The sequence below is a fragment of the Dasypus novemcinctus genome, chromosome 10 (genome assembly GCF_030445035.2).
Source record: "Dasypus novemcinctus isolate mDasNov1 chromosome 10, mDasNov1.1.hap2, whole genome shotgun sequence".
Lineage (NCBI taxonomy): Eukaryota > Metazoa > Chordata > Mammalia > Cingulata > Dasypodidae > Dasypus > Dasypus novemcinctus.
The window spans coordinates 59257989-59285653 of NC_080682.1; the positions used below are offsets into that span (position 1 = coordinate 59257989).

General features: G+C 35.7%; 1 protein-coding gene and 1 non-coding gene across 2 annotated transcripts in view; both read left to right on the plus strand.

The window, feature by feature from the left end:
- CCDC73 (coiled-coil domain containing 73) overlaps positions 1 to 27665 on the plus strand; it is a 145435-nt gene that overhangs the window by 89572 nt on the left and 28198 nt on the right. Inside the window, exons 10-14 of the mRNA XM_004446870.5 lie at positions 3965 to 4093; positions 5126 to 5185; positions 6435 to 6539; positions 18549 to 18659; positions 25619 to 25753. Coding sequence (XP_004446927.2) covers positions 3965 to 4093; positions 5126 to 5185; positions 6435 to 6539; positions 18549 to 18659; positions 25619 to 25753 — 540 coding nt within the window. The remainder of the gene's footprint in view (positions 1 to 3964; positions 4094 to 5125; positions 5186 to 6434; positions 6540 to 18548; positions 18660 to 25618; positions 25754 to 27665) is intronic.
- TRNAV-CAC (transfer RNA valine (anticodon CAC)) lies at positions 17335 to 17406 on the plus strand. The gene has a single exon. It is a non-coding gene; the product is annotated as a tRNA-Val (tRNA).

Sequence of the window (27665 nt, forward strand, 5' to 3'; positions counted from 1 at the left end):
GTCAAGGAGGCCTGGGGTTTGAACTGCGGACCTCTCATGTGGTAGGCGGACGCCCCATCCATTGGGCCAAGTCCGCCTCCCTGGTTAGTTCTTTTTTGCCTACCAAATCAAGTCCCAAACTTCCGTTGGCTTTCCACAGCTCCATGTGCTCTAATCCTATCCTACAACCTCAATATTGTTTCCTACTGCTTCCTAACAAGCATCTTTTATTCACTTTAAACCAAAACCTTTGTTGCCATTAGCTTAATTCTTACTTCTTTCTGCATTTTGATCTTTGCTCTCTTCTGCCTTCTCTCCCCCCACTTAAAATGCATTCCTTCAGTTTACTTAAATGGGGTCGGGGCACGGAAACAGATGGCATTCTTGAATGGGTAATTAGGAAAGTTTAATGAAAAAACTATTTACAAAGTTGTGAGCAGAGTTAAGGAAATCACCAAGGGATGGTAAAACACTCCGTGGATAGCAACAGTGGGGAAGTCATTACCACATGAAGGAGGAAGGGAAAGAAGCAGATGCTGGAACCTGGAGAGCACTGTAGAAGAGAGCCACAAGTCAGAAACTATGACTTAAGTAAAGGTACAGAATCATTGCCAATCTGTGGTCAGGTAGGGTGTCAACTGGGCAATACTCCATTTCTCTCACTTCCCAGCTTACTGAATTCCTATTAGCATCTCCCACAAATTGAACCCAACCAGGAGCCTGAGGCCAGGGAACCTATTTGATATATCCACAGAAATCAAACACACAGGGCATAGAGCAGAGTGGAGAAAGGGCAGAGAGTCAATCTGAAGGGCCAGATGAAGTCTATCCTGTATGCTATTCATTCTTCAAGTTCAGCTAATTGAACTTCTTTCATTATTCCAATATATGTCTGCCTGCTTTTCTGAGAAATGAGTCTTATCTGTTAACACCTGGTTACTTTAGCAGTGATTTCATGTAATGCACATATTCAAAGGTGGTATTTGAACTAAATTAGACCATTGAGTCCTTTCTCTTGATTTTGAACTTGAGGTCAATAGAAAATTGGGTGTATTTATCTCTAGTTTAGTAAAGCTGTAACATGTCAAACTCTGGAGCTATTGATAGCCATGTTTTCAGTTACTCTTTCAGCTTCCTTGACACCACCCTCCCTTAGTTTCTTCCCTCCTTAGTTGACTGTACTTTGTCACTTTCTATACTGCTCCTTCTCTAAACAATAAGTGTTAGTTCATTAAGGTTTAGTCATTTGTTGTTTCTCTCCTCTGGCTAATAATTCCCTAAGTGATTGCACCTATTTTCATAGCTTTAATTACTATTTTAAAAAGTACTTAAGAGGGGAGCAGATGTGACTCAGGCAACCTATCACATGGGAGGTCACTCGTTCAGATCCTGGTACCTCCTAAAGAAAACAGCAACCTAGCACAATGGGCAGGCACAGCAAGCTGACATAACAAGGAAAGAACCTAATTGGAGACACACCAAAGCAGGGAGCAGAGGTTTCTCGGTGCCTCCTAAAGAAGACAGCGAGCCGATATAATGGGCAGGCACATCGAGCTGACACAACAAGATGACACAACAAGAGACATGGGGAGGAAAAACAGAATGAGAGACACAACAAAGCAGGGAGTGGAGGTGGCTCAAGTGATTAGACACCTCCCTCCCACATCAGAGGTCCCAGGTTCATTTCCTGGTGCCTCCTAAAGAAACAAGACAGACGGACTCACCAAGTGAAAAACAACAAGGGGGGAGGGGTAGGACGAAATAAATTTAAAAACCAAACTACATGAGAAATAAATGCTTATTTTAGAAAAATGTAGGAAATACTAATCAACACAATGAAGAAAATAATTTCCTGTAATCTCACCACATTAATGAACCAAGTTTTTCCTATGAAGTTTTATTTTATTACTTATTCAGTTCTTAAATGTAACCTTTAAAAAGATTGCAGTATATTAGTCAGTATTCTTAATTTCAAGCTGTTTAGTCGGCAAAGGAATTTATTGGAAGGATGTTGATCATCTCAGACTTGGAGAAGGGTCAGAAACAAGAAAGTCTATGCACTGTCAAGGCCACTGCTGAAATCATGGCATAAAACCAACTTCCACTGCTGAGCGTTGTACACTACAGCTTGTACTATCACTGCTAACCATATTGGGGGCTGCTGCTGCAACAGTATAATTGTTGCTCTTGGAAGCTTGAAATTATTAGCTATGCCCCTACTGTCTATCAATAGCTTGATTTGCAATACTTGCTCTTCTTTTACTAATTCCTAAGCCAATAACCAAGACAGGCACATGTGATCAGCAGAGCCTAGCCTCATTCTTAGGATATTAGTATTTAACATATCCACCTTGGCTAGTGAACAGTGAGCTATTACAATTAGAGTTCCTCCAAAATAGAAAGGGAGTTCAGATACTGTGTGGTCCAGTGTTTATAAGATGACAAAAATCAGATCCTTGATTATTTAATATATTGAATCCATGTAAACAAGCAATACAACCAATTAATTACATACCAGCCTAGAAGTTGGAATTTCAGAATATTAAATGTTTCATTGTATCTACTAAATTGAATGGATCTATAATTACACAGATGAAGACTTCATTTCTAACTGACCTCTATCCTCTCATTTCATTCCTCTTCAATTCCACCATTCACAACATTGCCAGAGTTATTTTCTAAATGTAGATTTTTCTAAAGTGCAAAATCTTATGTTAATCTCCTTTTCAAAATCGTTTAGTGGTTGATTCCCCATTGTCTATAGAATAAAATTAAAACTCTTCAACTTGATATACAAATTGCCTTCAATACAAGTCCTGCCACATTTCTAGCCACAACTACCAGTACTCTCTCTCTCTCTCCCATATCCCCACATATCAGCTCCAGCCATATCATGTTCAGGGGTATTTCCCTGAACAAATATCATGTTTTTTCATGTTTCTGTATCCTTGTGCATGTAGAACTGTCCACTCCTTTTTTGTCCTCTTCACAAATTTATCTTTTAAGATTCAGTTCAAATACTACTTTTCTTTGTAATATCTTTTTGATGTCCTCAGCCAAATTGTTTCCTCCTTTATGCTTCTTGTATATTTCTGTAATATAGCACTCATCATATTGTATTGTAATTCTTACATAAATTTTTCATATTAGATGTTAATCAAGTTGAGAATTGACATTCCTTTATCATCTTTTTATTTCACAAGATGTTTGTTGAATAAGTAATGAATAAAGACATCGCACATTTGGTTAGTTCATTTAATTAGTGCACTCTTTTTAAGATCCAGGGTTATGCATTCTATCCCTCTGTGACTGACTTTGCCTATTCCATAGCCAAAGATTGCATTCCCACTTTGGCTAATTATCGCTCTCTTTTTTTAAAGACTTACTTTATTTATTTATTTCTTCCCACCCCCTCGTTGGTTGCACTTGCTGTATCTGTTCATCTTCCTTGTTTAGGAGGCACCAGGAACTGAACTGAGGACCTCCAACGTGGGAGGAAGGTGCCTAATCACTTGCACCACCTCCATTCCCTGTTTTGTTGTGCTTTCATTATGTTTTGCTTTATGTTTGTCTCTTGTTTTGTCAGCTTGCCATCTAGCTCGTATTACTGGGAACCTCCACTCCCTGCTTTGTTTTCTCTCGTTATCTTTTTCTTCTTGTGTCTCTTGTTGTGTCATCTTGTGTCATCTTGCCAAGCCTGCCCATCATATCAGCTGTCTGTCTTCTTTAGGAGGCACCAGGAACTGAACCACAGATCTCCATGTGGTAGGTGGGAGCTCAATCACTTGAGCCACATCCACTTCCCTGGCTAATTATCTTTTAAGAGAACTAAGAGAAATAGACCTTGATGGACCAGTATTATTATCTTGGTATATGAAATATAGTAAATTGTAATTATAGATCTAAAGATGGACTTTAAAACTGTCAGGAACATACCATGCTTTGATTAAATATGTATCCTCAATTTTCTGTTTCTTATGTTTAGGAACTAAAAAAATTAAACTCAGACTTGATAAAGTCCAAACTCATATGTCACTATAAGGTGGGAGAAGAAAACATCAATCTAACAATTAAAGGACAAAAATTTCAAGAACTTCAAGAAAGACTCAACTTGGTATTTAATTAGATGTATACATTTTTATGAAAATATATCTGGTAAAATTTATGAAAATTTCAGGGTTATGACAAAATTAATTTTGTGAAGTTAATATAAATAGTAAAAATTAAGGATATCAGACAAAAAAATCATGTTATATTAAGTGCAGAAAACCAGACACAAAGTATAAAATTTATAAAGATGAAATTAGATTAGTGGTTATGTAGGGCTGGGGGAGGACTGCTAAGGGGTGTAGAGTTTTTCTTTTTGAAGTCATGAAATTGTTCTAAATTTTTTTGTGGTGATGAATGCACAACATTGTGTCTATATTAAAAGCCATTGATTATATACTTTGGATAGATTATATGGTATGAAAATATATCTTAATAAAACTGCTTTAAAAAATAAATAAATGTGCAAGAATAGCCAGAAATAGCAGCTATGTACAGCAGAGGAAGCATAGAGAGACTGAGAGGTAATGAATTTTTTGTTTGTTTGACTTATTATTATTATTGAAATAATGAAAATAGTCTAATAATGATTGAAGTGATGAATGCACAACCAAGTGATTATACCAAATACCATTAATTGTACACGTTGGATGAAATATATACTTTATTAATACGTATCAATAAAATGATGTTAAAAATGTTAAAAAAATATATACATAGTAAAAATTAAGGTATTATAAATCTTTCTAAAATTATTAGATAACTTTTGCCATTATCAAGACTTTGGATCAATACATTTTGATTTTAACTATTTTAGTTATACTTTAATACAGTGTCAGATAATCTTGTGGTACAATGGTGTCTCCAGAACAGCTTTTGGAAATGAGAATTCCACAGTTTTAATATCAGTATTTAAAAGATTGTGCCAGCCTATCCTAGGCATCTAATACCTTCTTTAGTTCCCTGGAACTACTGCTTCAGCAACAAAAAACTGTGGGTACTATGAAGTAATAATAAATCAAATTTGTTGAGCACTGAATTGAATGTAGAATTTGCTGAATTTTATCTCGTATCTTAAAATTATTGAAAATTTTTAAAGGAATTAGAATTAAATAAGAAGATTAATGAAGAGATTATCCATATTCAAGAAGAAAAACAGGTAAACCATAATAAGATACTTTGGAAGCTAGAAAATATTTGAAAAATCAGATACAATGTGGGAAATAAGTTAAATAACAAAATGGACTCATGCCTAGGTCAACACTTAACACTTAGGAGGCACTCAGTGTATAGTGAATGGACACTGTATACTTTTTTTAACCAGGTCTCACATTAAAAATCCCATTAAAAATAAGTCAGATTTTTTAAAAATCAGATTTTTTTCTTGATAGTTTACACTGTTGTTATCCTAGCAGGTAAGTATTGAAATGTGTGCATGTTTATCGAGCTTTTTTCAGGACATTATTCTATTATTAGAATTGATTCAGTATATATAATTCTTTTTTTTTAAAGATTTATTTATTTTCTCCCTTCCCTCCTCCTGCTTTGCTGTTTTTGCTGTCTGTGTTGTCTTCTCTTCTCATTTTCTCTCTAGGATTCACTGGGATTTGATCCTGGAGACCTCTGGTGGGGAGAGAGGTTCCCTGTTAATTGTACCACCTTAGTTCCTGCTTTCTGCTGTGCTTCACCTTGACTCTCCCCTTGTCTCTCTTTTTATGTGTCATCATCTTGCTGCGTGACTCACTTGCATGGGGCACCGGCTTACCACGTGGGCACTCGTTCGGGCACTTGTATGGGCACTGGCTCACTGCATGGGCACTTGCACGGGCACTGGCTTGCTGCACAGGCATGCTTTCTCTTCTTTTTTCACCAGGAGGCCCCAGGGATCGAACCCAGGTCCTCCCATATGGTAGGCAGAAGCTCCATCCTTTGAGCCACATCCGATTCCCTATGATTCTTCTATTAAAAAAAAAAAGGGTGGTAAAGAAATTTCTCTGTGTTCCTTTTTTCTCTCCTACTTTTCCTCCATTTTATTGTGAATGCATGTCTTCCTGACCCATTAGCAATATGACATTTTAGTAGTGATATATTTACTGTTTGGGGGCCCAAGCCAACAAAATTTTATTTTGGTTTTGAATTCTTCACATTTTTCAGTAGTCTCAAAAATGTTGTTGATTATTTGAGGCACTTTTGGAGTTACTTCTTTGTAAGGAAATCATGCAGTGTAATTTATTTTAGATGTTAAATTAGTGAAGTATGCCATTGGTTTAAATATAAATTATTGAAATGAAACCACAAAGCTATAATGAATTAACAAACTAGAAAATGTATTTGAAGAATTATTTTAGAAACATGCCTATTATTTTTAAATGTTTGCAACTGATATATCATATTTGTACTTTTTAAAGGATATCATCATTTCCTTTCAACGTATGCAGCAGTTACTTCAGCAACAGACCCAGGATAATACTGAAATGGAGGCAGAATTAAAGTTGCTAAAAGAAAATAATCAGGTTATTTTTTCCTTTAGTATATTTCCATCTAATGAGCTTTACCTGTTTAGTTGCATTCATCTGCTTAACTTTATCAAGGTCATTTTGGGTTTTAGAGGTAAGAAATTGGCCTCTTTCAATAACTTGGTATCAGTGTCTAATGTAATGAACGTATTTTTTTAAAAAATCTAAGTCACCAGTTAAATGTTAAATTTTATCAAGTATCTGATTTCATTTTGTAACGGGATGAATGGGATTTTTTTTTCTTTGTCTCAAGTTATAGCCAAGATTGAAAATAAAAGGTGACAGGTGTCACTACATTTTAAGGGAGCAATTAGTGAGATCCCAGAGGTAGAAGGCAGATCCCTCAAGGAATACAATAGAACTGGCCCTCTTACCACAATAATTACCCCATCATCCTATTTCCACTGTATATAAGAAAATGATTGGGGAAAGGAAGAAGTTATAGTCATTGATGTTTTGGGAGTAAAGTGTTCAAAAGAGACTTCTGTAGTACTTTCTCAGGAAAGAGGTGTGCATTTCCCCTCATGAAGTTAAGTGAAGCAATCTACAGAAGAATTACTTGTAAAGATAGGGGTACAAGAAGGCTAAAGATTGGGGTACAAGAAGGCGAGACTGCCATTTTGTTCCATGGATAAATGTCTGAGATGCTGTAGAAACCTGAAGGACCACTCTGGTATTGTCAATAAAGTAAAATATGATAAATTCATATGGAAGAGCTTGGCACATATTTCTTTTAAGTATGGCAGTATACCAGAAATATATAGACTGGTACCCAGTTCTGATATAGAAATTTCAAGAAGCAAAGTTTTTTTGAATAGTCTGTGTTAGTGGGGTTTGAAGTATAGTGTGCTTGTTCCAATACTGCATGGGCCTAGAGGGGTGCACAAGAGAGACCCTGGTAGTTCCTTGGCTCCACATGAAGAAACATGGAGGTCAGTGGAGGGGAAGGAACTACCATTAGTGCTACTGTGTCAAGTGATGGGATACCTAACTTGGAGAAGGAGTTGGGAGCATGTACCATTTAAGTATCCTATGGAAGATATTTCTGTCCCTCTGAGGGGGTTCATGGTAGCAGAGAAATTTTCCCAAGAAAACTACACTTACATACCATGTAAAGACCATCATCAGCAAAGGCCTGGGCCAGCTTCATAAGTATGCAACCAGCTGCACCTGCATAGGGCCCCATACTCAGAAGGGCCTTGTGCTTGATATATAAATGTTCTACAGTCACCATCTTGAAATTCGTGTACATTTTATCTTAGTGTTTATGTTTTTTGTAAATTAAATCTGCCAGGACAATGGAACATGTGCCAGGGGCTTAGAGCCTTGACTCAGGCATGGTATTGTCTCCCATCGCCTCCTAGGACCCTTTCTCAGCTACTGGCTCTTCTATTCTTAGGTACCTGGGCCCTACTTAGCCTCTCCCTCCCTGCTGCAGCCCTGTGACCACTGCAGGTCTTATGGGTTACATTAGGGGAAAGAGGCCTGTGCTCTGCTACTTCCCTTTACCCCTGGTGGAGGCCTAAGTCCAAGTAGAAAAGGTATGAATTAGGCATATATGTCCACAGAATCTTGGAGTGGGACATGACAGCCACATCTCTGCCCCAGAATGGCAGTGCCATAGTATGTTAGGTGAATGACTTGTGGGAAGGGTGGGGTTGGGGTGGATAGGGAAGGGTTTGGGGATAAGCCTTTCACCTACCTACCAATCTAGGTACTGAGTCAATTCCTGCCTGGCAGCTGCAATCTTTTGGCCGTTGCTGTCTGCCATTGGTTGGAATGGAGGTTCTTTGGGAAGAGAAGATTGACTTCTTCACCCCCAGCCAAGACACAGCTCATCAGTCCAGCAGCTGGCAGGAGGGGGATCCCGAGAGCTGGTCAGCCTAACTTATGCTGACTTGTGGGGCAAAGCCCGTGCGAGTCTGCACTTGCCCTGTAAATATTCTCATGTCCAGTGGACCATGACATTAAAAAGACAATAAAAAGTGCTGTGCATATTGCAAAAGTGACCTCAAAAAAAAAAAAAAAGGAGAAAAGTTTTATATTTTAGTACCTTTAATAGCATTGTTTTCCTAATTTTTAAGTTTTGCACTGGACCTCACAGATTATGTATTTATCATTGAATGGAACCAAAATTAACCTGAACAAGGCAAGACTTATCCCCTCACCGTTGATATTCTTTGGTCAGTCACGTAAAAAGAAAATTGCTTTCCTTATTTCTCTTGTCTGTCTCCAAGGCTATAGTGGAGTTAGATCTAAAAGAGGGAGGGGAGGAGGTATGCCAGAGTCAAATCCTACTCCAATAAATAAACTAGTAAAAAAATTCTCTGGAAGTCCAGTTGATACACAAGTATATCCCACTAATATCTCCCACCCAACCTGCAGATGAATAACTGGTACTATTTCTCTAATCATATTAAATCTTCTAAGAAATACATGGTATAAGTTACCCAAATTCTTGTAAAGGAGTTGAAATATTTTTAGCATGAACAAAATATTAGGGATTAGTTAATTCAGCTGTTTCTTTTCATGATGAAACAGAGGCCTAGAAAATGTAAGCAGTATACTTTAAAGCCTCGTAGTTAGTGGCAAAACCAGGATTAAAATTTTGTCCTCATACAAATCCAGCACTATTTCTACAATTTTACACTGTTAAGGTATTTTTTTTGAATGATTGAGACCGGCTACTTTTGTTAGACCAGTTCGATCAGGCAACCTTAAATTGCTCTTTCATGAGCTCTAAGTCCAGCATTTATGTATCACTGGATTCTACAGGACCTATAGTAGTCATAGAAATAGAGCCATGTATTTATTTGAGTTAATTGTGAATATAAATGTGGTTCCAGGATCTTTTAACTATGACTGCCAATATTTTAGATAATCCAAATGTCTCTGCCTATTAGGTAGCACAATTATTACCCAAGCCTTGATATTTATAGCAGGGGGTTTTAACAAGAGGTTTGTGAGCTTGAATTAAAATTAAAACACATTTTTCTCATGGGGCAGGTGTGATAGATTTATTAAATAACAGACAATAAAATGTGTACTTAGTAAGGGGTCTATGGTTTTCACCTGACTGGCAAAGAGGTCCATGGAAAAAAAGATTAAGAATCCCTGGTTTATAGAGAAGCTAGATTTCATATAGTAAAATTTGAAAGTATTTGCAAAAACAGGATAGATGATCAGCTTTTTAGTTTTGAAACTAAGGACATTGATGAAACAAACAATACCACCTATAATCACTAACATTTTATTTTAAAAAACCATTTTAATACCAAAAATATATTAACGACTTAATCTCAGGATAAAGGACAGTCTTTTATAAGAAAAGACATTTGATGACCTTATTTTGACATTTTTTGCCATGGACCAGAGAAAATTTTGTCATGTATCAGTACTTGTTTGCAGACTGACGTTTGAGAACCACTGATATATAGTATAACAAAATATTAATGTTAAACTGATGCTGAGGTTTATGCTGTATAGATATGTCAAGTGTTTTCTCAAGGAGCATTCTAATTCCACCTATACTTAAAGGGATCATTACTCTTGATAATGGCCTCTGTTTTCCAGTGCTCTGCAATCATATTGTCATCTCTTTTACTTTTTTGTAGTACAGTTTGGAGCATAGAGACCTAAATTCTCATTATAGAAAATATTCTCTCATGATTTAATTATACTGTAGTCCAGATCTAAGCATAGTTATGCTTTCAAAGTCATAATATTAATATAGTGTTAACAAAGATAATTTACTTAATTTGCTCCTATAGTCATAGTAGTAACTGTATTAACCAAGATAATTTACTTAGCAGACAATTTTACTCATTTTAAAATAATTTTTATTATAGAAGTTGTAAGTTTAAAGAAAAGTCATGCAGAAAAAGTTCCCAATACCCCCTGACACAGTTTTCTCTATTATTAATACTTTGCTTTAGAGTGGTATTCAGTGATGCTAATTACATTCATCACATTGTGCCACCATCAACACCCCACATTACAAAACTTCCATCACACCAAACAAAAATCTGTACAAGTTAAGCATTAACTCCCCATTCTTTGCCCCCACTCTGGCCCATGATTATCAGTGTTCTAGTTTCTGATTCTATGAATTTGTTTATTCTAATTATATCATACCAGTGAGGTCACATAATATTTGTCCTTTTGTGTCTGGCTTATTTCACTCAACATGAAGTCTTCAGGGCTTATCCACATTGTCACATATATCAGAACTTTGTTTCTTCTCATGGCTGAATAATATTCCATTGTGTGTATATACCACATTTTGTTTATCCATTCATCTGTTGATGACACTTAACTTGCTTCCACCTTTTGACATTTTGTGAATAATGCCCCTATGAACGTCATTGTGCACATATCTGTTCAAGCTCTATGCTTTCAATTCTTTTAGGTATATACCTAGAAGTGGTTTTGCTGGTCATATGATAATTCTATGCTTAACTATCTGAAGAATCACCAAACTGTTTTCCATAGATTCTGTACCATTTTATGTTCCCACCAACAATGAACAAATATTCATATTTCTCCACATCCTTGCCAACACTTGTTATTTTCCATTTTTTAATAGTAACCATTCTAGTGTGCATGAAATGGTATTTCATTGTGTTTTCAATTCGCATTTTCCTAATGGCTAATGGTGTTAGCATCTTTTCATATGCCTTTTGGTCAGTTGTATATATATTTTTTGAGAAATGTCTATTCAAGTCTTTTTGCATTTTTTAATTGGGTTGTATGTCTCTTTTGTTGTTGAGTTGTAGGATTTTTTTAATATAGTCTGGATATTAAACCATTATGAGATATATGATTTACAAATATTTTCTCCCATTCTGTAGATTGTCTTTTTTACCTTAATGATAAAGTCCTTAAATGCACAAATTTTAAAAATTTTGATAAAGTCCTATTTATCTGTTTTTTGTTCCTCATGCTTTTGGTGTAAAGTCTTAAGAAACCACTACCTCTTTTCTAGCAATGGAAGAAATTATATAATTTATGTAGAGGCAGTGGCCACTGGAGGTTCTAAAGGCAGGGAGAGGGGAAAACAGGTGTAATATGGGGGCATTTTCGGGACTTGGGAATTGTCCTGAATGACATTACAATGACAGATACAGGCATTACATATCTTGGCATAACCTAAAAAATTGTGTGGGATAGAGTGTAATCTACAGTGTAAATTATAATCCATGTTTAGTGGCAATGCTCCAAAATGTTTTAAAAAGTTGTAATGAATGTACCACACTAATGAAGGATGTTTTTAATGTGGGAGGTATAGGGACATATGGGAATCCCCTATATTTTTATGTAACATTTATGTAATCTAAATATCTTTTAAAATATATATATTTAAAAAAGAAACCACTACCAAATACAAGGTCCTGAAGATGCTTCCCTATGTTTTCTTCTAGTTTTATACTTTTGGTTCTTATATTTGGGTCTTTAATTCATTTTGAGTTAATTTTTTTATATGGTGAGATGTAGGGGTCCACCTTCATTCTTTGGCATATGGATTTCAGTTTTCTAAGCACCATTGGTTGAAGAGACTATTCTTTCCCCATTAAGTGGTCTTGGCACCCTTGTCAAAAAGCAATTGGCCATAGAAGTGAGGGTTTATTTCTGAATTCTCAGTTTCATTACATTGGTCTATATGTCTGTTCTTGTGCCAGGACCATGCTGCTTTGTAATAAGTTTTAAGATCAGGAAGTGTGAGTCTTCCAACTTTATTCTTCTCTTTCAAGATGGCTTTGGCTATTTGGTGTCCCTTATCCTTTATATAAATTTGGTGATCAGCTTTTCCATTTCTGCAAAGAAGGCTGTTGGAATTTTTATTGGGACTCCATTGAATCTGTAAATCTCTCTGGGTAAAATTGACATCTTAGCAATATTTAGTCTTCCAGTCCATGAACACAGAATGCCATTCCATTCATTTAGTTCCCCTTTTCTTTTAGCAATGTTTTGTAGTTTTCTGTGTACAAGTCTTTTACATCCTTGGTTAAATTTATCTCTAGATATATGATTCTTTTAGTTGCTATTATATATGGAGTTTTTTCTTGATTTCCTCTTCTTATTATTCATTAACAGTATATAGAAACCACTGAGTTTTACATGTTGACTGTACCCCTCCCTAACTTTGCTAAATTGTCTTACTAGCTCTAATAGCTTTGCTGTGGACATTTTAAGACTTTCTACATATAGGAGTATGTCATATGCAAATAAGGGAAGTTTTGCTTCTTCCTTTCAAATTTAGATGCCTTTCATTTCTTTTAATACCCAATTCTGACTACAAATTCCAGAACAATGTTGAATAACAGTGGTGACAGTAGGCATTCTTGTCTTGCTCTGATCGTAGAGGAAAAGCATTCAATCTTTGATCATTCAATATGATATTAGTGGTGGGTTTTTCATACATGCCCTTTATCATGTTGAGAATTTTGCTTCTATTTCTTGTTTTGTAAATGTTTTTATCAAGAAATGGTACTGTATCTTGTCAAATGTCTTTTCTTTGTCAATTGAGATGATAACATGGATGTTTTCCTTCTTCATTCCATTAGTGACAATTCATCACTTAAATCTTACTGCAACTCCCTTTTATGTAAAAATATTTCTTTTCTCTTGCAGCTTTCAGACCTCTGTCCTTGGCATTCAATAGTTTGATTACTGTGTGTCTGGGTGTGTTATCTTCTAGTTTATCCTGCTTGGGATTTATTGGGATTCTTGAATGTGTAAATTTATGTCTTTTGTTAAATTCAAAAAGTTTACTGCCATTAGTTATTTGAATATTCCTTCTTTCCCCTTTTCTGTTCTCTTCCTGGGTCTCCCATAATGTGTATTTTGTTTTTTCTTGGTGGTATCCCACAAGTCTTTTAGGTTCTGTTCCATTTTTAAAGTTCTTTTTCTTTCTGCACCTCACCCTGACTCATTTTAATTGTCTTGTCTTCAAGTTCACTGATTCTTTCTTCTGCACTCCAATCTGTTGTTGAAACCCTCTGGGAAATTTCATTTCAATTATTGTGGTTTTCAACTCCAGTATTTCTGTTTGGTTTCTTTTTAAAAATTTCTGTCTCTTTATTGAGAGTCTCATATTGTTATTCGTTGTTTTCCTGATATCGTTTAGTTCTTTCTCTGTGTTTTCCATTATCTCCTTGAGTATACTGAGGATCATTGTTTTAAAGTCTTTGTCTGGTATGTCCAAAGTCTGGTATTCTTCATTGATGGTTCCTGGATTTTTATCTTGTTCCTTTGGATAGGCCATTATTTCCTGTTTCTTTGTTTGTCTTTTAATCTCTTGTTGCACACTCCTTTTTAATATTTTAAAGTGTTAATTCTGAGACTTAGTCCCTGAGCCATCTGTTCCTATCAGATAATGATATGACAGAAATTTCCTTAAGTCCCCAAAGCTAACAAAACAAACCAATGCAAAAAAAATTTACCTTTCAGTCTTTGTAACTTGGCTCTGCATTGGTTAGTGTTCTCCTTCCTGTCAAGAAGAACAGCCCAAGGTGAATATGAAGTGCAGGGTCCTCTCCATCTTTTCTGATCCAGTGTTTTGTCCTGGACCTATCCTTGGCCATACTGGTAGGAAGTCTCCCATTTATAGGAATTTTAATGACCCCTCTACTCCCTATGAAATAGACTTTCTCCCCCTACTTTGGTGCTCTGTTTTATGACTTAAAGCAGATAATGTCTTTGCCCCAGGCCACTTTGACTTAATTTGTTCCTTACGTTGCTTTATCCATCCACAAGCTGCTTCTGCCAGTAGAGCAAGTTCTGGGAGGATGAGCCCAAGACAAATTCACTGGTTTAATCTTTCAGGCTGCCACCTTATAGACTGGCACTGACATACAGGCACATTGTTATGCATATAGAGGTTACTCTCCTTCCTCTGGAACAGGCTAATGGACCTGCAGTGAGAGAACCACAATAAGGACGGGATGAGGTAGGAAGTAGCAAGGGTGCCACAAAATTCTCCTATCATTTTAAAAGCTGCATTTTCTTGATTTGGCCCTCACCCAGTTCTTACAACCCTTGAACTGTTTTCTTGGATTTAGAGAAAGATAACTCTACCAGTTTTTGCTAGTTATTCAAAGATTCTGTGGGAGAACAGCTCTCTGGAGCATCTTACTCCACGATTTTTTTCCAGATGGTTTTATTTTGACATTACACAATAGCCACTTTAGCAGAGATGGTTCTCAGATTTGTTAATTCAGGTGCAAATAAAAACCAGATAATTTCCTGATAGAATATAAAACTCATGAGGGCAATAACAGTTGCCTCTCTTTTTCACTGATGTAGTGCAAGAGCCTACAACAGTGTCAAGCACATAGTAAGAGCTAATTAAAGTGTATTAGATGAATTTGGACTATTTCCAAGTTCAAATATTGCTAGGCTAGGGCTTCTGTGTTAAATATGCTGAATTGAACACACACATTTATGTCTATATCCTTCTGAAACTGCAATAAAATGACATTTATTAAAGGCACATGAATCCCCAAGGATAAGGAAAGGGGGTTAGGAAAGAATAAAACATGAAAGTTTAAAAGTGAGAACCATATGAGCAATTTGTAATTTACTTAGCACAGGAGAGAAAGTAGAAAACGAAGTCAAAGATGCAGAAATGGTTAGGAATTGCAAGCATCATGTACCTCTGGAAGGAAGGCACACAATTGAAATCCAAAACTGGAATAACTGTGCAAAAAGCCTTTGCACCTCCAGATTCTCTTCCCTATACTACATAAGTATGCAGGACCCCTTTCCTACGTGACAGGAAATTGGAAGCTAAGGCTGTTGGGATCCATTGGTATGTTAGAGCATGATTGTACTAGTAAAAGCTGATGGTTAGATATTTAGAAATTTTGTGAGCTGGTCATTAAGTCAGTGATAGCTTGAAATTGACCATGGTGGGTGTATTTAATCAAATTAGTAAATTCTGAAAATCAGGCTTCTGTTTTGTTTTGTTGAAAACACTATATTGAAAACAGAGTGGAAAGTTTAAAGACTGAATGATGCAACCTCCTAGCCCACTTTCTCCATTCAGAAAGAAAATAGGCTTATAAGTCCCAGGTGGGAGAATGGAAGATTCTGTCTGCAGAAACCAACCTGGCAAGATAAAACTATAGAGCTGCAATTGGGCTCTTCCAGTGAAATAGCCCAGCCGTATCAACCTACAGTAAAGCCCAGTTTGACATAATTGATGAATTCCAAAGAGAAATATTGGATTATGCTTGTAATCTGATCTGTACCTGGACATGGTTGAGTTATGATTAGGGCGTTGACTCCCCATCCCTTGTTGGGTAGGGACTCACAGATAAAAGGCATTGCAAAGAACAGAGTTGGGGCTTTTAATGTTGGAGTTTTGATTTTTGAGTATGATGCTGAAGACTTAAACTGGAGCCCTGGGAAGTCAGTACGCAGAGGAAAGAGAAGCCAGCCCCAGGAAGAAAGGAACCTTGAAGCCAGAGTAAAGCAAGCCCCAGGAATGTAGGAATCCAGGAAGCCTGAACCCTCACAGACGTTGGCAGCCATCTTGCTCCAAATAGACTTTGGTGAGAGAAGTAACTTATACTTTATGCCCTGGTATCTGTAAGCTCCCACCCCAAATAAATGCCCTTTATAAAAACCAAGCAATTTCTTGTATTTGCATCAGCACCCCTTTTGCTAATACACCCACCATTCGACAAAACTTTCAGTCAACTTTTAACACTTCATTCTTAATTAAAAACAGACAGAGGATCATGGGACATTTGGAGAAAGCCTCCAATATGAAAAATAGGAAAGAGGATACCGAAAAGAGCTTTGAAAAAAAACAAAAAAAAAAAGTCCTTGGTTAATGGAAATTATTTATTAATCCACAAACAAGGACTAGGAGGCTATAAAAAAAGAAGAGAGCCCTTGAAATAAAAATATATACGTATTAGCAGACATAAAAATATTCAATGGAAAGGCTGGAAGATAATGTGGAGATAGTCTTCTAGAAAGTAGAGCTAAAAGACAAGAAGACAGAAAATGAAAGAAAATTAGAGGTTTAGTCCAAGAAGTCTAGTGAGTTTCAGAGAGAACACAGAAAATAAAGGAGAGTGGAAGAAATACATGAAAATTACCCAGAACTGAAGGATATGAGTTTGTCTTGCCCAACACCAATGCATATTATTATGAAATTTTATACTACAAAGAGAAGATTCTAAAAGTCTCTGTAGGAAAAAAAAAAATAGGTCACATATAAAGGATCAAGAAAGGAAATGTCAATATAATTACCTTAGAAAGGAAGGAGAAGAAAGGAAGAAAGGAGGGAGGGAAGAGGGAAAGGAGGGAGAGGGAGGAAGGAAGAAACTGGCAAAATACATGATGTGAGCAGTTTCTTTTAGATAGGGGAATGGGTGGAATAGGAAATGATTGACGTATCTAATACACTGTTTTAAGAATACTATGCTCTTAGTCATTTATTATTATGAATAGATATTGTGGTATATTCTTCCATGTCTTCCCCAAACTTTGATTTAGAGCTATCTGCATACTCTAAAATATTTGTTATACTGTCTACATACTGTAAAATATTTGTTAAAATGTGCTTAAATGTCTATTAATTATATTCCATTGTGAATATTCAGGAAATTCCCTAGAATTATTTGTGCCTAGAAATTAAGAGGGAAATATGACTTTTTAAAAACCTTATCCTGAAATAAAGTTGATCACAAAAGAAGGTATTTGTTGGGTACTCTCAAAGTGCATAGCTCTTTATGAGCTAAGAAGAGAATCTTCATGTTAAAATTGTATCTGTATTGGAGGGGGTGTAGCTCAGTGGTTGAGTGTGTGCCTCACATGTACAAGGTCCCAAGTTCAATCCCTGGTATCTCCTAAAAAATTTGTATCTGTATTTTAAAATGTTTTTTTAGGTAATATACCATAATTTTTTGTATTTATGACTGCATATTGATGTTCTAAATATAATTGAGGACTCTAAATAAATGGAATATCATGTAACCTTTAAAATGAGGTAGATCTATATGTAATGATATGGAAAGGCATAATATTACCTTTTTTAAAAAAGTAGATTGCAAAACAGTATAGTATGTATGATATGGTCTCATCTGTATTTAGGAAGATATACTTTATATACTTAGATGCTTATAAACAATTTCTGGAAGGATACTTAAGAAATTGCTAGAGTAGTTACTTCTGGGGAAGAGAACTAGAGGAAAACTTGACCTTTTCTTTTATATCATTTAGTGTGGTTTGAAATTTTACCCTGAGTGTACATAGTGTTAATAATAATAATAATAAACAAACTTAAAAATTACAGATGTATTGGACATGTTGGTAAGAGTTTTTACTATTTATCTTTTTACCAAAATTTACTTGATCAGCAGACATTGAAGAAATCTAGCAATATTAATGACACTGATTTAATAGGTTTAGAATCATTGTCTTAGAAAACACTTGGTAGTACTTTTTACTCTTTAAAGGTTTTTTTTTTGGGGGGGAGGTGATTCTAGTATGTTAATTTAGGGAAGTAAATAAGTCAATCTGGTAATTATTTAAGCTCTACTAAAAAAAAAGTGTTAATTTGAAATTAAAGGTTAAAATTTCATTTAAGAGTTTTCTAGCCAGTTAATTTGTGGAAAGACAGAAAAAATGTTTTATGGTAGTTAAATTTTTTTAGTAGGGTTAGACTGGATTATGCTACATTTCATATTTTTCATTGCTGTACTTTATATTACTTTTTCAGTACATTAAAACTTATGCAGTGAAACTGAATAATGGCAATGTTTTTATACCCTTTTATAGCCATTTCTTTTTCATAACCTCCCCCTATTTCCTGTTAACTAAACTATAAGCACCTTTCTGTTAATTTATGAAAATTATTGTTGAGATAGGACATTATCACTGATCTGTATGGCACTTTCAGCGTGTTAGAAGCAAAGATCCAAGCAACATAAAACACATCAAAATTCATTAATGTGGTATTGATTATTTTTTGGATAATTAATTTTATTGCAGACCCTTGAAAGAGATAATGAGCTACAAAAGGAGAAGGTAAAAGAAAATGAAGAAAAGTTCCTTAATCTTCAAAACGAGCATGAGAAAGCACTAGGAACTTGGAAAAAACATGTAAGTTTATTAAATAGTAAAACATTAAAATATTTAAAATAGTGTAGACTTTTAAATAACTATTAAAGACTTAGAAAATATTGCAAAAATAATACAGAAATAAAGTCAGACATATTTTCTTCTTGCACTCATATTTCCCAGAACTGAATGCTTTCTAAATCTAAATTTAATAAAATTCCCTGTAATGTTTTCATGCATGGAAGAATGAATACACATATACATATTTGTTTATATAAAGAGAATCTAAATGACCTTCCTTATGTGACAAAGAAAAAACTAACTTACTTTTTCCTAAAATGATTGTGTAATATTTTACTAAATTATTACATTAAAGAATTATATAGATACCATCATTATCTAATTTATTTAGCTTCTTCAGCAATTTTTTTGAGATGCATTAAAGCCATGTTTATAGCATATATACAAAAGTTAATTTTTATGGTATTAACATTTAATCCTAAAAGTTGGTATGTTATAAACATTGCTATTCCTTAAACCACATCTGTTTATTTTACAATAAATTTTAATTTCAGAGAAGTAGGTAAAATAATAGTGTAAAATGATATAATTTAATGTTGGGCAATATAAAATTTCACTTAAAAACTGGTAGATCCCAAATTGATTATTCTATTTTAATATCTGTTTTCATTGCCTTTTCAATTCTTTTTAAAGAATTAACAAAATTGAAAGTCATTCTATGAATTTATGAAAGCTATATTTTGGGAAAGTAAGATTATATTTTAGACTATTGTAATGATCAAAAAATATTAATAGTATCTAAAAACCAGCTTGATAACATTCTTTGTTGATTTTTTATTAAAATTATATAAATAATTCTTGATTTTCAGTTCATTTGAAGCTAACATATTCCCTTTGATTTATATTATGGAGAGATCAAGTCTTCACTGATGATTTTGATGAGATTTATCTAAATCTAATAAACACATTTTATAATTAATTATATCAGAATATATAAATGTTTTATAAATAAATCATTAAATATTTTATAAATTATATCACAATACTCAAAAGCTAATAAAAACTAATCCTCATCCCTAATGTATTTTTTCTGTGTAAAAGACCATGAAAATAATACTGTCAGGATAAGGAAAATTATAGTAAAAGGGAATATGAATTTCAATATGCTAACCATGCAAAACAAAAAAATCGGTTGAGCTAAGAAAATTAAACACTCATTTTCCTTGATAAGCCAAACCTAGCCCCGTCCCCAAGAGAAAAGCCATTGAATTAAGAGAAATAAGCATTCAGTTTACTGGTGAGGCCTCAATCTCTAAATGTGTATAAAATTGGTTTTGTCTTCGAATTTTAAAATCTATTATCATTTCTCCTCCATAATGCTTTAGTACTAAGCAGAATATAGCTAAATAAGAAAAAGCTGCTTTGGTTCTCTAAGAAATTTCACAAATGGGAGGTCAGATCTACTCTTTAACTGTAGTTATATCTCTATGTAAGCTTATATCTGGTCATTCAAAAAATAAACAGCAAAAGAAAATCCTGTATATATTCCCATAATTAAAAAACAAACTATAGAGCAACTAAAGAGACAGTGACAATTAAAGGTAATACATGATCCTGGATGGGATCTGGCAGGGGAGGAGAAAAGGCTCAAAAGGGCATTATTGGGACATATGAAAAAAAAACGGAGTATATAATAGACTAAGCTTTATATCAATGTTAACTTTCTTGAACTTGATAATTGCACTTAAAGGGTTATGTAAATGAATATCCTTTTTCTTAGGAAATGTACATGGCAGTATTAAGTAGTCAAGGAGAATGATATATGCAGCCTGCACTCAAGTGTTCAGAAAATGGATGGATGGATAGAAAAAAAGAAAAGAAAAGAGAAAAAAGGGAGGGAAGGAGGCAAGAGAGAGTGAGGGAGAGAGGGAGGAAGGGAGGAGGGAAGGGAGGAAGGAAGGGAGGAAGGAAGGAAGGAAGGAAGGAAGGGAGGGAGGGAGGGAGGGAGGGAGGGAGGGAGGGAGGGAGGGAGGAAAAATGGCAAATGTGGCAAAACATTAAAAGAGGTAGATCTTAGTCTCTGGTGAAATGGGAGTACATTGGAGTTCTCTGGGGTTTGTAATACTTTTTTTTTAATACTACAAATTTGTAGTATTTTAAATTTGTCCTATAAATTTGAAAGTATTTCAAATAAAACATTTAAAAATGAAAATGCTATTCAAATAAAACTTTAGTGAATTTTAGATGATATATTTAAGTTTCACTGAAATACTATAAAGCACAATGTTATGTGTATCTGTTTTTATTTTGGCTAGATATATAACCAGTGGCTATATAGGCAAAAAGACAACATGTAGGGATTTTCAGAAATTATTTTGAGAAAAGGTGTCACAGAAAGGAATTCAGTTCACATTTTTATGCATCTACTCTGTGCTAGGCACTGGGTTTTCAAAGATGCCTAAAATACAAAGATTACCAAAGAGCCACATTCTCAAGGGACAGATAACTATGAAATTAGCTACAATAGTACTGAGTGCTTTTTTAGTATTATTAACAAAATACTATGAAAGCACAAAATAAATTGTCATCTAAGTATGTTGGAGAAAGTTTTTGAGAAAAGATAACACTAGAATCTGACCTTGAAAAATAAAAGGGGTTTCACCAGGCACAGGTGCCCATTCTCTACCCTTCCCCATCCTATCCTGTTGGCATTCTATTTAAGAAAGATTGGGAAAAATCATAAGGCATTAAAATTTTTCAAGGATGGTGAACAATTTGCTTTGAATAAGTGTAGAATGTGACATTGGAAAATAGTAGGTTGAGATCAACTTCTGAAGGGCTCCTTACAGAGCCCTTACTTTCTTTTTTTTTTTTTTTCTTTTTTATTTATTTTTTTAATTGACTTTGTAATAATATTACATTAAAAATATATATGTGAGGTCCCATTCAACCCCACCCCCCCCACCCCCCCTCTCCCCCCCCCCCCAACAACACTCGTTCCCATCATCATGACACATCCATTGGATTTGGTAAGTACATCTTTGGGCACCTCTGCACCTCATAGACAATGGTTCACATCATGGCCCATACTCTCCTCCATTCCATCCAGTGGGCCCTGTGAGGATTTACAATGTCCGGTGATTACCTCTGAAGCACCATCCAAGGCAGCTCCATGTCCCAAAGATGCCTCCACCTCTCATCTCTTCCTGCCTTTCCCCATACCCATCGTCCACCATGTCCACTTTTCCCAATCCAATGCTACCTCTTCTATGTGGACATTGGATTGGTTGTGTCCATTGCACCTCTCTGTCAAGAGGAGGCTCAGATTCCACATGGATGCTGGATGCAATCCTCCCATTTTCAGTTGTAATCACTCTAGGCTCCATGGTGTGGTGGTTGTCCCTCTTCAACTCCATCTTAGCTGAGTGTGGTAAGTCCAATAGATCAGATTGTAGGTGCTGGAGTCTGTTGAGGCTCAGGACCTGGCTATCACATTGTCAGTCCAGAGATTCAAATCCCCTAAATATATCTTAAACCCCAACATTAACTGCACCTCCAGCACATTAGCATGAAAGTCTTATGAAGGGAGATCCCATTTGAGTCCAGATTCATCACACATAAACACCATTTCCAAAGAGGGGCCATCTGCCCTGGTAGTCCTTACTTTCTTAGATGAATTTTATATGTTATGGGAAGCCATTGAGAGATTTTTAAAAAAGATTTATTTACTTTATTTTTCTTTATCCCCCCCCACCCCTGCCATCAGATGATTCTCTCATCTGTCCGCTCATTGTTTACTCACCTTCTCCAGGAGGCAATGGGAACTGAGCCCAGGACCTCCCACATGAGAGGCGAATGCCCAACGAGTCACATCTGCTCCCCATGGGCTGTGGCATTTGCTGGCTTGTGGCATCTGCTCATTGTGGCGGGGACAGTGTCTAGCTTGTTACTGCAGGAGCAATGTCTGCTCATCTTTTTTTAGGAGGCACCGGACCCAAACCTGGGATGCCCATGTAGTAGGCAGGCACCCAACTGGTTGAGCCACATCCACTTCCCCATTGAGATTTTAAGCAGACAAGTGATAGAGACAGATCTGTGTTTTAGAAAAATGACTTTAACAATAGTACAAAAGATGGCTTTATGGAAAGAGACCAGTCAGAAAATATTGTATTAATATAGCCATGAATCTATGAGGGTGTAAATTAGGGCAGAAGCAGTGAGAACAGAGAAAACAGATCAATGCAGGGGGAATTTGAGAAGCAGAATTGGCAGGGTTAGTGACATTTTATATAAAATGGGTTTTGGAAAAGGAAAAAGTCAAGTATGATCCCGAGATTAGTATAACTAGTGAATTGATAATGTCATTAATTGATGTAGTAAATAAAAGGAGAAGCAGATTTGGTGGATGAAAATGATGGTTTTAATTTGGGAATTCCTGAATTTATGGTGCCTGCAAAATATCTAGCTTGAAATGCGTACCATGCATTTGGAAATGTAGATCTAACCTTACTAGGTGAGGAGACATAGATGTAAGACTTAGCAGTATGAAAATGAAATTTGAAGCTATAGGAATAATGGAAGGCATAGAGGACTTGAAAAGAAGAGAGCTATAGAAAGAAAGAAACTTGGGGAATGCCAGCATTTTTTTTTTTTTTTTGAGTGGTTAATATGTGTGTGTTTTAGGGCAATGGAGAAACAGATAAGAACAATGAGGAAAAAAAACAGTGAGAAAGGTAGGAGAATGAAGAGTAGTATTATGGACACTAAGAAGAGGCTCTTTGAAGAACAGAGTAGTCAACATAGTCAAATGCTACAGAGCCATTAAATGTTATGAGACTTGAGAAAGTCATTTTGCAATTTTGTGGGTGATATTTGAGAAAATCAGTAGAACAATGAGGGCAGAACTCAGGTTGTTAAGGTGTGTCTAAGAGGTTAGAATTTAAAAGTAGCAAGTGTAGACTATTTTAAGAAGCAAGAGACAGTACAGTGTCTGTTAGGTCAAAGAGAGAAAAAATTGGAAAGTGGAAAGAGTATATTTGTAGACTGAGAGGAAGATGTTGGTGTAGAGAAAGACTGAGAGTAGTCAGAAGAGAGGAAGTAATTGCTAGAACTTAGTATTTAGGGTGATTGGAGAAGATGGAATAAAGAGAATACATGAAGGGATTAGCCTTGGTAAAGAAATATCTTTCAAAGATAGATTAATGGATGATTAAAAATAGATGAAAGGAAAGGAAAATGATAGGTGAGTTCATGTCTGCTGTCCTCTATAAGGAATCTTACATGTATTTTGGGATTTGTGGTAGGAGTTTTTAAATCAAGAAAACTTTTATAATTTTCCATGACAAAAGGACATTTTCTCTTCAGTGGACCTTACCTTGTGTGATATTTGAGGTTCTCATCAAAGAGTACTCGTTGATTTATGAGATTGTATAGCCAGTGAGAACCCAATTTATAGATGTAAATATTAGACTGAAGTGAGACTTCCTATGGTACTACTTAGTGTTCAGCACTTTTCTTCTAGTTGAAATGTGTGTAAAATGAATTAAAATCTGTGTAGCCAGTTTGCAACAAGAAAATAAAACTTTCAGAAAGCCATGAAGGTTTAACTTTTATGGAATTTTTATAATGAAAAATAATTCATCATTTTTCATTTGTAACTAGAAGTGGTTTGATGTGATTGTTAAGAAAAGAGCCTTTAGATTTAGCTTTGGATTTTAATACTAACTGCCACTTTATATCCATATGATTATGGGCAAGTTACTTAATTTCTGTGAGCCTCACATTTCTTACCTATAAATTGGGGCTAAAAATTACTTATAGGGTTTTTTTATTTTTATAGGTATTTTTATTTTGAAATAATTTCAAACTTATAGGACAGTTGCAAAAATAATACAAAATTCATACAGATCACTCCAACATAACCCCCACTCTGCTACCCAGACCCACCAGCTTTTAACATTTTGCCACATTTGCTGTATCATTCTATCTCTCCATCCATCTATTTAATAATATATCCCTCTATCTATTTATCTATCTATTTTCTAAACATTTGAGAGTAGGTTGTATACATCATGCTCTTTGGACACTTAATTTTCCATGTACATTTCCTAAGAACAAGGATATTCAGGAGAGCAGATATGGTTCAAGGAGTTGAGCACCTGCTTCCCACATGGGAGGTCCCAAGTTTGGTTCCCAGTTCTGCCTAAAAATGAAAAAACAAACAAGCAAACAAACGAAATAACCAACTCAGGGGAGCTGATGTGGCTCAGTGGTTGAATGCTGATCTCCCACATTCATGATCCCAGGTTCAATCCCTGGCCCTGCTACCTCAAAATAAACAAAGAAAAAGAACAAGGATATTCACTCATAAGGTTTTTATGAGTATGAAATTACCTTTTTTTAAAAAAGATTTATTTATTTCTCTCCCCTCCACCCCACCCCCTCATTGTCTGCTCTTTGTGTCCATTCGCTGTGTGTTCTTCTGTGCCTGCTTGTATTCTCATTAGGCAACTCTGGGAACTGATCCTGGGACCTTCCGGAGTGGGAGAAAGACAATCCTTCTCTTGCGCCACCTCAGCTCCCTTTTCTGCTACGTCTCTTATTGTCTCTCCTCTGTGTCTCTTGTTGCATTATCTTGCCTCGCCAGCTTTCCATATTGGCCAGCACTCCTGTGCAGGGCAGCATTCCCTCATGGGCCAGCTCTCTGAGTGGGCCAGTTCGCTGTGTGGGCCAGCTTGCCTTCACCAGGAGGCCTGGGCATTGAACCCTGGACCTCCTATATGGTAAACGGGAGCCCAACTGCTTGAGCTTACTTATTTTACTAATCTCAATGCGTGGTACACAGTAAACATTTAATAATTTGTAGCTTTTCATTAATATTAAGAGATTTTTATTTTTGCTGTTTTCCAAAACTTGTGTTAAAGTATTTTCATACAAAGCTTATTGATATGTTTGCTCATTTTGGTTTAATTTTATAATAGGTTGAAGAACTTAATGGAGATATTAATGAGATTAAAACTGAATTATCATCACTTAAAGAAACTCATATTAAGTTACAAGAGCATTACAACAAATTATGTGATCAGAAAAAGTTTGAGGAAGACAAAAAGTTTCAGGTACAAAGTTGGGGATATAAAACTATTAAACAAATTAGGTTTTATTACTGGCAATTTTCTTCCTGATTTATATTTTCAGTTTCTCAACTTTTAAGAACTGAGTATAAGCTTGTGGGCTATAATACATTTTTAGTTAATTTTTGTGTACAGTGTGACTTAAGAATTGAGGGCCATTTTGGGTGGTATGGATTCCAGTTTTTCCAGGACACATATTTTTTTTCCATGTTTTATGTTTTTGGTTTTTTAAAATTTTATTTGTTCATTTTTTAAAAAAATATTACATTCAAAAAATATGAGGTCCCCATTCACCCCCACCGCCCCCACCACACCACTCCCCCCCCACAGTAACACTCTCCCCCATCATCATGACACATCCACTGCATCTGGTGAGTACATCTCTGGGCATCACTGCACCCCATGGCCTGTGGTCCACACCATAGCCCACACTCTCCCACGTTCCATCCAGCAGGCCATGGGAGGACATACAGTGTCCGGCAATTGTCCCTGCAGCACCACTCAGGACAACTCCAAGTCCTGCAAAAGCCTCCACATCTCATCTCTTCCTCCCATTCCCCGCCCCCAGCAGCCACCACCATGGCCACTTTTTCCACACCAATGCCACATTTTCTCAATTATTAACCACAATAGTTCATGAATAGAATATCATTAAGTCCACTCTAATCCTTACTGTATTCCTCCTTCCTGTGGACCTTGGCTTGGTTAAGGACACATATTTTTTGAAAACACTATCCTTTCTCCCATTTAGTTATTTTAATATTTTCATTGAAAAATCAATCAACCAAATATATGCAAGTCTATTTCTAGACTCGTTATTATACCATTGATTATATGTCTGTCTTTAAGCCAATACCATACTGCCTTTGTTAGTGTACCTTTATAAGAAGTCTTAAAATAAAGTAGTATATGTCCTTCAAATTTGTTTTCCTTTTTCAAAATTGTCTTCATTATTTTAGGTCCTTTGTTTTTCTATGTAACTGTTAGAATCAGTTTGTCAATTTATTTTTTTAAAAGTCTGTGAGATTTTGATTGGGATTGTTTTGAATCTGTAAATTAATTTGGGAAAAATTGACATCATAACAATATTGAGCATCCCAATCCATGAACATGGTATATTGTTTTATTTATTTAGTATTCTTTATTTTTGCTCAGCAATATTTTGTAGTTTTCATTGTATTGATCTTGCAAATGTTTTGTTAAATTTATCCCTGAATATTTCATATTTTGGAATCCTATTGTAAACTGCACTTTGTAATTTATTTTTCTAATTGTTCATTGCTAGTCTATAGAAGTATGGTTGATTTTTGAACATTGACCTGATATTCCATTACCTTTTAAAATTAACATTACATACAGCAGTTTTTTATTCAACCTTGAGGTTTTCTATGTAAAATTTTATTTTTTATTTATTTATTTTTTCTCTCCCATCCTCCCCCCACCAGTTGTCTTCTCTCTGTGTCCATTTACTGTGTGTTCTTCTGTGACTGCTTTTTAATCCTTATCAGCAGCACTGGGAATCTGTATTTCTTTTTGTTGCATCATCTTGTTATGTCTGCTCTCCCTGTGTGCGGCACCATTCTTGGACAGGCTGCACTTTCTTTCATGCTGGGCAGCTCTCCTTACGGGGCACACTCCTTGTGTATGGGGCTCCCCTATGCAGGGGACACTCCTGCATGGCAGGGCACTCCTTGTGCACATAGTATTGTGCAAGGGCCAGCTCCACACGGGTCAAGGAGGCCCAGGGTTTGAACTGTGGACCTCCCATGTGGTAGGTGAACACCCTATCCATTGGGCCAAGTCTGCTTCCCTCTATGTACAATTTTAAAGCAGTCTTCTTTTCTACTTTGTATTTTTTTTAGGAGGTACCAGAGTTTAAACCCAGAACCTGGTACAT